The 14,671-nt window shown below is 38.1% G+C and overlaps 1 protein-coding gene across 1 annotated transcript in view; it reads right to left on the minus strand.

Annotated features, from left to right (window-relative positions):
* The window catches only part of LOC117802940 (receptor-type tyrosine-protein kinase FLT3-like), a 74,024-nt gene extending 60,373 nt beyond the window's left edge, over window positions 1-13,651 (minus strand). The window contains exons 1-2 of the mRNA XM_034663779.1: window positions 13,640-13,651; window positions 13,445-13,550 (exon numbers count right to left, since the gene is read on the minus strand). Coding sequence (XP_034519670.1) covers window positions 13,445-13,550; window positions 13,640-13,651 — 118 coding nt within the window. The remainder of the gene's footprint in view (window positions 1-13,444; window positions 13,551-13,639) is intronic.
* Window positions 13,652-14,671: the final 1,020 nt, after the last annotated feature.

Here is a 14,671-nt window from a genome sequence, read left to right on the forward strand (position 1 = left end):
GATTTGTTTTGTAACAAGGTGAATATACTTAACTCTACCAAACTACGTTTACAAGTGGTTAAGATGGCAAATTTTATGCTCTGTGTTTCTACCACATATAAAAATCTTTCAATCTCTTCCATATCTATTGTCATAGCACTTTTTACATTCCTATTGTTGTTTATTATATCATTTACTAAAAATACTTTAAAAATGTAGAAAAAGATAAAGTGAGTAATTCAGAAGGGTTATTGATCAATGAATTTTCACATACTGAACACATATAACCAACTACCCAAGTCAAAAAATAAAACATCACTATTATCTCACAAGTCCTCTGCATGTCCCCTGCCAAATGCCTTTCTCTCCCCTTCCTAAATATAGACACCATACTGACTTTTAACACTACAGATTAGTTGTGCCTGTTTCCAAACTTTTATATAAATGGAATGATACAGAAGGTACTCTTTTGAATGGTAATCCCTGGTTTCGTTCTCTTGACATTATGTTTATGAGCTCCATCCATATTGCTGCATGTAGCAATAGTTAATGCTTTTTTTTTTTTTTTAAGAGAGAGAGAGAGCCTGTGGTGGAGGAGGGGAGGGGTGGAGGGAAAGGGAGAGAGAGAATCTTAAGCAGGCTCTGCACCCAGTGTGGGGCCTGACATGGGGCTTGATCTCATGATACCGAGATCATGACTTGAGCCGAAATTAAGAGTTGGTTGCTTAACCGACTAAGCCACCCAAGTGCCCTGATACTTAATGCATTTTTATTGGTCTTTAGTATTCTACTGGATGAACATATTGCATAATTATCCCTTTTATGGTTTATAGGCATTAGCATTTTTTTCAATATTAACCTATAATAAATGATATTTTTAGGAATAATGACTATGGCTTTTGGCACACATTTGGTGCAAAGAAATTATGCATTTCTGTTGGGAATTCATATAGGAGTTAAATAGCTGTGTTTGTGTTCATTTAATTTTAATAAATAAGGCCCATGTTCATAGCAGCAGCCTTCCCAATGTAGTTGTACCAATTTTAACTCCCAATGGCAGTATATAAAGATTCTGGCTACTACATATTTTTGTCAGCATTTGGTATTATCACTTTTTAAATTTTAGCCATTTTGTCAGCTATGCTGTAGTATTCATTTTTGTTTTAATTTTCATTCTGATTATTAAATAGTTGAAAATCTTTTCATACTTATTATTTGTATATCATCTTTTAAGAAGTGCCTGTTCAAGTCTCTTACTAATTTTTCCATTGGATTATCATTTTCTTATTGATTCAAGGGAATTTTTTTTTAAAGAGTTTATTAATTTATTTAACAGAGATAGAGACAGCCAGCGAGAGAGGGAACACAAGCAGGCGGAGCAGGAGAGGAAGAAGCAGGCTCATAGCGGAGGAGCCTGATGTGGGGCTCGATCCCATAACGCCGGGATCACGCCCTGAGCTGAAGGCAGACGCTCAACGACTGCGCCACCCAGGCGCCCCAAGATTCGAGGGAATTTTTTATATATTAGGTTACAAATCCTTTACCCGTTTTATGTGTTGTAAATATTTTATCCCACTTCCTTCCGCTTTTCACTTGGAGCTTTCAACATGGAGCTTGACTCGGGGCTTGACCTCATGACCCTGAGATCATGACCTGATGCTTATCTGATCAAGAGTCAGATGCTTAACTGACTGAGCCACCCAGGTACCCCCCACTTTTCACTTTAAAGATTAAATTGCTAATTTTAGTGTATTTTTTACTCTTCTCTTTTGTTAATATCTTTATGTCCTGTTCATTGAAATCTTTGCTACTTCATGGTCACAAGATATTCTACCATGTTATTTTTAAGAAGCCTTATTTTACTTTCAGATTTAAACCTATAATCTTCCTTAAGTATACCCATACGTATATTTAATTGAGCCAGCATCATTAATTGAAAATACAACACTTTCGGGGCACCTGGGTGGCTCAGGTCATGATCTCAGGGTTTTGGAATGGAGCCCCGATTTGGGTTCCAGGTTCAGAGAGTCTGCTTTTCTCCCTCTCCCTCTGCCCCTACCCCTACTCGTGCTTTCTCTCTCTCAAATAAATAAATAAAATGTTAAAAAAAAAAAAAAAGAGACAACACTTTCTTTACTGTTCTGTAGTACACACTCATACACATATATATAAATCCCACTTGGGTTTGATCAAAATTGTACCAAATCTAATATCAATTTGGGGAGAATTGACATCTGTATAATATTTCTAATCTGTGAACTTGCTTTACCTATTTATTTAGGTTTCCTTAATACTAATTCATGCCTTTCTTACCTTCTTATAGCTCTGTGAGACACACAGCTCATTAGAATTGTTTCTAGGTATGCTTGTATAAATGGTATCATTTAAAATTTTTCCAGTTTTCTAATTTTTGCTGATATATAGAAATACAAAGAGTGTATGTTGACTCCATATCCAGTCACATTATATAAACCTTTCTTTTCTTTCTTTTTTTTTCTTTTCTTTCTTTCTTTCTTTTCTTTTTCCTTTCTTCCTTCCTTCCTTCCTTCCTCCTTCCTTCCTTCCTTCCTTCCTTCCTTCCTTTCTTGCTTTTTCTTTCTTTCTTTCTCTCTCTTTCTTTCTTTCTTTTTCTTTCTTCCTAAAGATTTTATTTACTTATTTGAGAGAGAGAGAGAGAGAGAGAGAGATAGCAAGAGAGAGCACAATCAGGGAGAAGAGGGAGAAGCAGGCTCTCCACTGAGCGGAGAGCCTGATGTGGGGACTCAATCCCAGGACCCTGGGGCCATGACTTGAGCCAGAGGCAGACGCTTAACCCACTGAGCCACCCAGGTGCCCCTACAAACATATTTTCTAAGGATCTTTAGTTTTACTTCTTCCTTTTCCATCCTTCATTCTTTCTCTCTCCATATTTAAATTGGTTAGGACCTCTGGTACCATATTAGTGTACCTGATGATAATGAGCATCCATGTCTTGATTTCAGAGGGAAACTATTAACAGTTCACCATTAAATATGCTGTTTGCTATAGTTGCTCCTTTTTTTTTAATAGATACCACTTATAGATTAAATATGCTCCTTTCCATTCCTAGTTTGTATGGATTTTTTAAAATATCATGGACATTAAAGTTTATCAAATGTCTCCCAAATGTGTAAGATCTAATTTCTATAATAAACACCTTATTCTTTATCACAACAGTGATTGTGCTTCTGTGATTGAACCCTGATATATAGTTTTCTTCTTAATCCAACCCCAAAGTCTTTGTTTTATTCGTTTATTTTCCATCAACCTTACTTCCATTTTCTGTTTAAGAGTCTGTGGAAGAATAGACTTGAACAGTTCCTACCCTTGAGTGGTCTGAGCAGTGGCAGCTGCAGACCAGGCTTTCTGGCCGGCTGAATACTCCAGGCTGCTGTTGTGGTCAGGCTCAGGGTACATCTGCGCTGTCAGACCAGTCCGTGACCTTGGGTTGAGTAGCAGTAAAGCCAGGAGCTAGAACAGTCCACTTGCCCTGAAATTCCTCCTTGCTCCTGGCCTTCTCGGCAGCAGCCCGCTCCTCCTTCTCCATCTCTTCAGGGTCTCTGTGTAAGTAGACATCAGGCAGGACCGCCCACAGGGGTTCAAAGGAGACAGTGCCATGCATGCACTAAACTTCCCCGGCCAGCACGGGGCACATCAGCCCCGCGGAGCGAGCGCCCTTGATGTTGCATGGGGGGGCAGTGTCTGCACTGTGCAGAGGAGAGTCCGTGTCATACAGAGCAGTGGGAGGCCCCTTATGGGGCCCGTGTTGGGAGGCTGGAGGACAGCCCTGGATTTCGGAAGGCACCAGAAATCTCAGCTCCGTGAAGGCTGGTTCTCGTTAGTGAGGGTTCCAGCAATAGGCAGCAGCGAAGTTCAGCACAGCCCACTGGCCCGCCAGTATTCCTGGAGGATGTGACAACCAACATTAGCCCGGTTCTCAAAGGCAACAGTGGCTCGAGCTGCGAGCTGCGAGCAGAAACTTCTCCTGGGTTCTTTTCATATGTATGACGTGGATGCCGTCGCTTTTCCTTTTGCAGATGTACTGATCCATTTGGAGGTCAAGGCTGTTGCCACCTAAGTGGGCTCCTGCTGCAAGGAATTTGAAGGCATCCCCCTCTTTCATTGCAGAACACCAAGTGATCCGGACATTGTGAAAACTTCCCTTTAAGTTACCACAAGAACCCAGGACATTGTGCAAGATTCCCTTTAAGTTAGCACGGGAACCCAGAACAATGTCATATGGACTGCTCTACGAGTAGCTTGGAAAGGCTGAAAGCCTTTGTCTTTTAATTGGAGCTGGATGGTTTTCATTTAATATATTTAAAGTTATCTTTCTTCTTTTCCATTTGTTCTGCTTATTCTATGTTCAATTTTCTCTCCTTTCTTGATTTTTTTTTGATCAAATGCTTTATTATTCCATCCCTCTCCCCTTGTATTAGGTTGTTACATATTTTTGCTTTACTTTTAGTAGTTATCCTAGAGGTTACAATAGGCACCTTTGACTTAGCCAAGTCTAAGATAAATTACTACTTTTATTACTTCTTTGAAAATGCAAGGAATTTAAGGTCCTTCATTTATATCCCTTATGATTTTTTTTTAAAGATTTTATTTATTTGAGAGAGAGAGAGCACACAAGTGGGGTGAGGTAGAGGAAGAGGGAGAAACAGACTCCATCTGAGCAGGGAGCTAGACATGGGGCTCCATCCCAGGACCCTGGGATCATGACCTGAGCTGAAGGCAGCCACTTGACTGACTGAGCCACCCAGGTGCCCCCATATCCCTTATGATTAATGTGTTGTTTTTATGTCTTTTAATTCCACATCTATTTGAAACCCCACAGGGCATTGCTATTTGTTTTATATGGTCCATATTCATTTGATTTTATCAGTATATTTCACCCTATTGCTCTTCATTCCTTCCATCTGAAATCCTTTAGTGTGGGTCTGCCAGTGACTAATTTTCTGATTTTGTCTCAACTCTTTATTTATCTTCATTTTTAAAGAATATTTTGGGGCACCTGGGTGGCACAGCGGTTAAGCGTCTGCCTTCGGCTCAGGGCGTGATCCCGGTGTTCTGGGATCGAGCCCCACATCAGGCTCCTCCGCTATGAGCCTGCTTCTTCCTCTCCCACTCCCCCTGCTTGTGTTCCCTCTCTCGCTGGCTGTCTCTATCTCTGTCGAATAAATAAATAAAATCTTTAAAAAAAAATATTTTCATTGAACATTGTATTGTAGATTAGTAGTTATTTCCTGTGTTTTGAAGATAATAATGATGGACATTTTTCTTTCTTCTTGCTATCATTGGACTTGCTAGGAGTGTATCTGTTTAAACCTTTTGATGTTTTCTATTTCCTTAGTTTCAGTCTTTCCTCTGTAACACATTCCCTTTTCCTCCTGTCTCTCGGTTCATTTTGTCCTTGTGTAAGTTTGTTACTATTCATTCTTTTTTAAAAAAAGATTTATTTATTTGAGAGAGAGAGAAAGAGGGAGGGGGGTGGAGAGAGAGAGAGGCAGATTCCCCACTGAGCATGGAGCCCAACCCAGGGGGTTGGATCCCATGAAGCTGAAATTGAGAGTCCAACACTCCACTGAGTGAACCACCCAGGTGCCCCTTATTCTCTTTTAATAATAAAAATACTTGAGACTATGTATACATTTCTTCTTAGTATAGCAGTGTAGTCTAGTCTTTAAGGTGCAGTATGTACTCCTTTTCATTGACGTTTGGATGTTTGTAATTTGTTTTATTTTCTCCTTGGTTGGTCCTGCAAATATTCAGAAAAATATTTCTTAATTTCCAAATGGGTGGGCTTTCTTATCTTCTTTTTAGCACTGATTTCTAATTATATTGGATTATAATCAGAAAATATAGCCTATAAAATCCCTATCTTTTGAAATGTATTGTGGTTTATATTATGGCCAAGGATATGTTTAATTTTTGTAAATCTTCCATGGTTATACGAATAGAATATACATTTTGGTAACAGGGTACAAAGTTCTCTATTTGGCTGAAACATAAGCCAGTTGATTATATTATTAATATAGTAATGTACCTGTTTTTTGTCTATCTGTTAAATTCTGTTATTAAACTCTACCATTATAATTATGTGTGTATGTGTGTCAATGTGTGTGTGATGCAAACCAAGTTCTATATTGCTAGGTGTTCTTGCATTTTGGCATTCAGTAATATTATTTGGTGTATAAAAGTTTATTAAGATTATTATTATTTTGTGGACTTCACCTTTTATCATTACATAATGTTCCTCTTTTGCACACTTAATGTTTTGGCCTTAATTTTTCTTTATCTAATGTTAATATTTTCACCCTTGTTTTTGTTTTCACTTAGGCAAATCAAAAATCCTAAATAAACTTGTAGTACCTAGGTCCTTGCTTTACACTAGGTTATGTGGGGGGATTGAGCAGACTATGCAAAAGGCAAAGTTTCTTGCTTCGAGGAGCCTCATTTTAATTTTACTGATGGAATATCCTATTAAGATTCTTGTTTTAATATATACATTTTTTCAGCAAGTCTCCTGATATACAGCTTTTCATCAAAGAGTATAAACTAGAAAATGTGCACAACAAATCCCTAATCTTTGCAATAGTAAAATAAATTATTGATATAGCACTGTTAGATTTAAAATTATAATAATGGGCATATTACACATGGAAACGTTGAAGTGATTTTCTGGAGTAGGGGTGCCTGATCAACAGAAATGGTGGCAGTGAGCTTTGCTAAATTGAAGGTACTTCTGTAAGGCTGGTGGTAGCTGTATGGATGATAATGATGATATACTTTAATAATCAGGGTTATTTCCAAGGTACAACTATGTTAAAATCATGTTTGCCTTCACACAGAAATATAACAAGTCTTGATGACATTGATGAAAGACTACCTCTTCTATAGAGAGTCACAGATACACTAAAACTTTTTTCAACATATCAATTGTTTTTTGTTTTTGTTTTTAAGTAGGCTCCACACCCAGCATGGAGCCCAACTTGGGGCTTGCACACATTACCCTGAGATCAAGACCTTAGGTGAGATCAAAGTTAGAGGCTTAACCGAATGAACCACCTAAGCAGGCGCCCCAACATATCAGTTACTTCTAACTGCCACAAGTAGAAAGACTTCTGTTTTAAGTGCACCAGAAATTTGACAAAACAAGATTAACACTAGGAAGTTGCTAATAATCTTATATAGAATGACAGAGCAGAACTTAGAACTTAGAGCATAAGAGGACACACAATTTTACAAAATACAGAAGAAACAGATATAAATGCAGTCAATTTCATTTCTGGGAGTCAAAAATAGTCAATCCTAACTTATCCACGTGCAGTTTCCATGTTAGTTGCCTTGAGGGAGAATGTTTTAAACTCAGGCTGCTATCACTAACATAATCACTAACTACTCAGAAAATGTGAAGTTTTCTCTATTACTGGTACTTAATACAAATTAACATCAACTTTAGCTTTTAGCAGTCGGCTGCTGGGGGAATGTTGCTAGAGGCCACCCAGACAAAATATAATTCTCACACTATATCCCAAAGCAAGTATGATTTATGGACTAGTTGCAGTTTTGGATGTAATCTTCATAGCATGAAAACGACTTGGAGTTGTCTAAAGATTTGTTTTTAGTAAAGGATACTCTAGAACGAACCCTTCCTAAAGACACAGCCATCCTATGGAAGTAGGCCGTTGCCTACAAAATAAATGTGTGAAAAATAAGGCCTTAGGATATTTTTCAAAAAGCAAACACATTAGACTATAAAATCAAATGAACACATTTCTTGTAGAATACTTGTAATAGTTACATGGGAAGATTATACACTTACATACTAACAATTTTGCCATTGTTTTTAGGAAATTATTTTCAGCATCAGCTTTTAAGCTATACAAGAATATTGGTTTTACTTATATTGACATCATTATTTTAAATCACAAATGACATGGCCCTGTTATTTTTATCATTTACCACGCCTGGCTCTGATAACTTTGCGTCATCTCCAAAAATCTGGTCTTCCTTTAAAGAATGAAGATTTGCTACCATGATGATAAAAAAAGTCTTAAAAAAATCATGGTAAATTCCGCTTACTAAATCCTGCTTTTGGAGAATTACAACATACCAACATATTCAAGGATCTGAAAAGAACAAAGTTGTTTAACACGGCATTTCCCAAATTTTCCCAACAACAGAACCTTTTCCTTTGTGTAAAAGCAGTCAATATACTGCTGAACCAGTCAGCTGTGAAATATACTTTGGGAAATACTGGAGTAGTGAAAATTTGAAGAAATGGGCATTTGTAAATACTACCATTAAAGCACGCATAAATAATTTTGGAAGTTACCCTCCCTCCCTATTAGTACATAATTATAGGTTTCAAAACCCCAGACTCGCTTGAGGTCTATCTTAACAGAGTATCCAATGGAATGAAATATGAATTTGGTGCATTTTAACGAAGGATAAGGAAGGAATATATTAATCTCAAGGTGGACTAAAGGTAACAGTAAGAAAATCCAGAATGAGAGGACACAAACCTTACTGAGATGGTTATGGATTAGGAGAAGATGATAAAACATGAGATTTTGAAGAGTCTAAGCTCACTATTTTGGGGCAAGTCATAGAACCTTAGAGATCTTTTTTAAAGTCTCAGGCTCCCAATATTAAAATAACATTCTCATTTTAACTGTTTCACAGGATGGTTGGGAGGAGAAATGAAAACTAGGCCTGAGTGCTTTTGTAAGCTGTGAAATGCTATGGAATTTGAGGCATCATTACAGTAATTGCCGACATCATCATCATATAAGGAGAGGGATGCATGAGCCAGAGTGCTAGAGGTAAATACAGAAAGATAAGAAGTTGTGAGAACTAAAGTGCGTTCTACACAGAAAGGTGGTTAAAATTATTTTGTAAATAGAGACTTTGTTTACTTAGTGGAAGAGAGATCATTCAATCCTCAGGACAGCCCCATAAAGTAGGTATCATTTCCATTTTAAAAATTAAGAAACTGAAGCTAAGAGAGGTTAAGAGACTTGCTAAAAGCCACATGAGTCTAATGTACCAGTTATTTTAATTCCAAATCCAGTGTACTTTTGTGTCTCATTAACATTACATTTTGTGTTCACCACACAAGCTTAAGCCTCAGAGGATATCCTATGCAATGTATTAAGTTTTAATACATTAATTACTTGAAATGCATTTTACAGTATTTCTGCAAGACCCACCATGCGGGCAGCACTGAATGGCAGAGGCAGAGGTAACATGAAAGAGGAGGAAGGAAAAACAGTGGGAGGGGTGACTGGAAGCTGAGTGAGGAGCTAAACAAAAATGGTTATTACTGTTGAATATTATAGAGGAAGAATAAAGTGGCTGAAAAATAGCTAATACATTTGCTAATGAATATCTGCCATGGCCCTGGTTTAAAAAAATACTTTATTTAACAAAGCAAGGGCAATAAAACAAAAAACAAAACACAAAACAACAAAACAAAGCAAGGGCAATGTCCGATTATTCTCGATTAAGGGGTGAATGGAGATGAAGAGACTGGTTATAAATGGATGATTCAAATAAATTGCCTGTGAAGAGAAGTTAGGACAAAAGAAGGAAACCAATGAAAGTGAGGGTTTTCTTTCTTTAAAATCAAATTTTAATTACTGAAGCAGGCATATATTCTTCTTGTAAAATCTGAAACATCACAGATAAAGCTAAAGTCCCCTTTCACCACTGCTCCTGATCTCCAACCTGTTAGCAATGTAATGTTTATCTTTCCAGTCCTTTCTGTGCACATTTTATATATCATTGCAGGAAATATGTTTATTTTGGATAAAAGGTGCTATATTCCATATTTACCTGGATTGTGATTTTTCCCATTCAACAACAGCTTTTGGAGTGTAATGGCACAAATAGATCTAGCTCTATACTTACGAACATTTAGGTTATTTCCAATTTCACTATTATCAACAGTGCCTCAAATGAACATCGTGATGCATGCCTCCTTGAGCACAAAAGGGTTTTTCTAAGGGAGATACCAAGCATGGCGTTGTTGGGTCTTGGGCATGGATATTTGAAAATTTTACAAATACTGCCAAATTGCCCTCCAAAGTGGCCATATTAATTAGCCTTTCTACCAGCAGTGTTTCTTTCTGGTATTTTAAAAAACAAAAACAAAAATATTTTTGTTTCTGATTACAAAAGGCTCACAAAAGAAAGGAATGGAGGCCCTAAACATTATTTCAGTGTGAGACTTTACATATTCACCTACTAGGAGAGTCAGAGAAGATGCTGGATGGAGAACACTAGACCCCTGAGGAAATGTTAGGAAGTTTGGAGCATAAGTGAAAGGATCAGTCCTAGATGGAAGAAGGGGCTCCTGTTCTAAGGACATAGGCAGTGCTTTCTTTTTATGGCCATATGAAGTAGAAAGCAAGGTAGAAGGTTTGAGATGCGGGGGGACTGAAGAATGCAGACACAATTTAAAATAGGTTATACTGGGGCAATGAGAAGACACGTGACTCAGACAGTGTTTCTCAAAGTGTGTTTGAGGAACACTGACTCTGCAAGATGAGTAAAAAGAAAAAGTGTTAAAAAATTATGGTAAATTCTGCTCACTAAATCCTGCTTTTGGAGAATTACAACATACCAACATATTCAAGGCTCTGAAAAAGACTAAGTTGTTTAACACGGCATTTCCCAAATTTTCCCAACAACAGAACCTTTTCCTTTGTGTAAAAAGCAGTCGATATACCGCTGAACCAGTCAGCTGTGAAATATACTTTGGGAAATACTGGAGTAGTGAAAATTTGAAGAAATGGGCAACAAATGAATGTCTAGCTTGTCTTCACAAAATTTATTGGAAAACAAAATGAAACCAAAAATACACAATTTAACAAACACCCACGTACTAACTCCTCAGAATTAAAAGGTTAATATTAAATTACAACACATTTTAATGCTTATTTTTCTATTATAGAAACAATATATGTTCATGATACAAATTTGGGAAGTGGAGGAAAGATAGGAAAATATTCTGACATTTTACCATGTTAGTAAAAACCACCAATATGTTTTGAGGCAGTTACTTTATCATTATTTCTATTAGGTTTTTTATTGTTTACATCATTATAATAACATAGCATATACAACTTTGTATCATGGTAAATATTTACATTGTTTTGTAAGCACTACTGTACATCTTCATGGTTGCCTTTTTTAATGGCTGCATAATATTCCAAGTGCATAGTCAACTATTTAACCATTTTCCTTGGTTTTAGAATTTATATTTTTAGCAACTCTTTCTTTTTTGGCTTTCATATGAAATTTTGCAATGATTAGATGGGAGCATAAAACTCCTTATTTACAGTTATTTTCTTAGGACTTATTTGCCAAGTAGAACAACAATAGTTCAAAGGCAATGTATCTTTTAAAGGGTTTTGAAAAAATATTGCCTATTTGCTTTGGGGGAGCATGGGGAAAGGTTGTATCATCAGTAATATATTAAAGTGCCTATTTGTGGGATGCCTGAGTGGCTCAGTGTGTTAAGCGTCTGCCTTAGGCTCCGGTCCTGATCCCGGAGCCCTAGGGGATCAAGTCCTGAGTCCTGCATCAGGCTCCTTGCTCAGTGGGGTGCCTGCTTCTCCCTCTGCTTGCCACTCCCCCTGCTTGAGCTCTCTCTCTGACAGATAAATAATAAATAAAATCTTAAAAAAAAATAAAGTGCCTGTTTGCTCTATTTCCCTCCAATTTAATTCAGGTTTCATTTTGTTAGCACTGGTCCATTTTTTTTTCAGCTGATGGACATTTACAAATCCTAATCTGTCATTTATTGCATTATCTATCCCCAATGGTTTTGCAACACATTGCGGATCTGCTAAACATGCTATATATTTCTCCATCTAGGCAGCGAATAAATTTTTTTTCGTAAAATATTAAGAAGATCATGTTGACATGTATCAATACTCTTTGGATATTGTTTAAGGAGCTCCAATGGCAGCTTTATCAACAGTTTGATTATGACTAATCAAAGATACTTAAGTCACTTTACTATAGTATGTTAGTCTACTTTTCTCTGTCTTGTTCACAATGATTTAATAGAAAACTCTGTCAAATGGGGTATTGAGGGATGATTGCTCTTTGGTGTTTCCCCTCATGATTCCCAGGCTGTATTTTACACATTTTTGTGTATCAGAGCCTAGCACAAAACTTGCTTGATACATAGTACACAGATTCTCAATAACTTTATTTGAATAACATGCTTAATTTGGCATGAATTTAATGAACCTCTGTTTTCCACCACAGACACCACTTTCCTTTCCAAGACATTAATAAACATACATGTTCATTTAGGAATGGCAAATATATAATGGAAAGAGCACTTAAAAAAAAAAAGATTTTATTTATTTGTTTGAGAGAGAGAGCAGGAGGAGCAGAGGGAGTGGGACAAGCAGACTCTATGCTGAGGACCCTGAGGTCATGACCTGAGCTGAAACCAAGAGTTGGTTGCTTAACTGACTGAGCCACCCAGGCCCCCTAAAGAGCACATTTTATAATTAGAAGTCCCTGTAAGTTGGCTTTGCAACTTACAAGTTGGTGACTGTGTAAATCCAGACCCTACTCAGTTTGTTCATCTACAAAATGGTGATAACCCATCTTCCTTAACTTTCCTCATTGGATTCTTATAAGAATTAACATGTTTTGCTCTAAAAGGAAATCTGATCATGTCCTTACTTGACTTTTTAAAACCCTGTAGTAACTTTCTATTGCCCTCAAGAAAGAGTCAAATCCTTTAACATGCCATACAGACACTTTGGTGATCACTATTCTATAATGAAAGCTCTCTTTCACTGCAAGGCCTTTTGCACAAGCTGTCTGCTTTGTCTGTAAAGCTATTTTCTGCACCCTTCTATGTTGATTACTACTAGCAGCAATTCTACTAACAGCAATAGCTAAAATCTACTGAATTCTTACTAGCATGGGACACTTTACATACAGTTTATGAAGTAGACACTATTATCTGTTTTACAAGTAAGGCACAGAGAAGTAAAGCAACTTACTGAGAGGAACACAGCTATTAAGCCTCAGCTTACAAATTCTCATCTGTCTGAATTCAAAGCAGATGTTCTCAACTTCTGCTATTATGGTATCAACTTTCTCCAGAAAGTCTATCTTTACTATCCTCTAATAGCCAATGTGATAAGATTAGCACTAAGGCACTGCTTTATTATCGCCTGTGTACTTTATGCAGGGATCTGCAACCAGAGGGATAAACAATCCATTTGAACTCAGACAAGACTGCATCTAATTTACCTTGGTTTCTCCAGCTCCTAGCAGTTCCTGCTACACATGAGAGCCATTAGTAAATATTTGCTGAATAAATAAATATACGAAAGTGTTCTTAAACAAAAGACATAAGACAATGTTATTTTTGAATTTAGTTAAGGAACATCACCAGGCTTACCAGTTTGTGATGTATGGGATCCACTTTTCCCCCTTTTTGTAGTGTAGTACACTTGCTTATATCCGTTCTTCTGTGATCTCTTCTGTTTGCCACAATTCCTTAAATACTGTCAACATATACTCCCCCTTCACAACTGCGATGCTGCCTTCCGAGAAAATCTTTTACAGAGGAGAAAAACTAAAATGTTAAAATTACTTTTCTCTTCATAGCAAGGGAAAACTTTTTTTTTAAAATACAGTGCAGCAAAACATTAGAGATTGCTGAGGGAAAAACTATCTTTCAAAAATGAATTTCAAATCAAGACTAGGCTGATTGGAGAGAAGCAATCTAGCACATTTATAAATGAAACGTTCTGGCGCTGCCTAGGCAGTGTTGTCCCCAGGTGGCATCTTATTTTTCATAATATTTTACTGGAGCCTTTCAGTAATATAAATAGAGAAAACAGGTGCTGCACTGAGCAGGGGGTTTGCCCAAATCAACCTTTTTTGGCTCAGTTTTTTGATAGAAGGCCCAGAAGTTAAGGTTATCAGTCCTGCAGCTCTCATCACCTTCAAGGAGAAGGAAAAGGAGGAAGGTGGTGAAAAAACAGGGAGATGAAGTGTGGCAAACAGATGAAACTATCCTTCAAATAGAGCGAGGACTTGGGCTCCTTCCCAAGGTGCGGCCCCTCAAATAGACCGTTTACATTCTGTTAATTTTGTCTTTTCAATTAAAAAAGGACGCCTGGTTTTATAAGTAAGAGGATATACAAAAAAGGAAGGTATTCGTCTCGTGAGAACTTCACCACCCTGATCAGCGCCTGTCTGGGAAGGCCACCGCGGACACCCCACCCAAAGGCCCGCCCGCTCGCGGACGCCCCGGGGGCCGGACGCCTGGCGAGGCTTCCCCTCGCGCTCCCGCTACCCACAAGCCACCGCGCCTTGGCGCGCCTGCGCAGCGGCGAAGGCCCTCTCAGGAAGAGGAAAATGGAATAAACAACTCGGAGGAACCAGAGCGCGAGAGAGCGAGTGGAGGCAGAATTTAAAAATAAACCGGCCTCTCCACCCTCCCAGCCCGTTCGCCGCCGCCGCTCCCCCTTCCCTAGCCCGCGCCCTCGAAGGCCCCGTCTGGGCCCGCGCGCCCACCCCGTCGTCCCGCGCGGCCCCTTTAAGAAAAGAGAACGAGAGAGTGAGTGAGAGAGAATCCCAACTCTCCCCCTCCCCTCCCCTCCCTCCTACCCCCTCCTCC

Source organism: Ailuropoda melanoleuca, chromosome 7 (genome assembly GCF_002007445.2).
Source record: "Ailuropoda melanoleuca isolate Jingjing chromosome 7, ASM200744v2, whole genome shotgun sequence".
NCBI classification, from domain to species: Eukaryota; Metazoa; Chordata; class Mammalia; order Carnivora; family Ursidae; genus Ailuropoda; species Ailuropoda melanoleuca.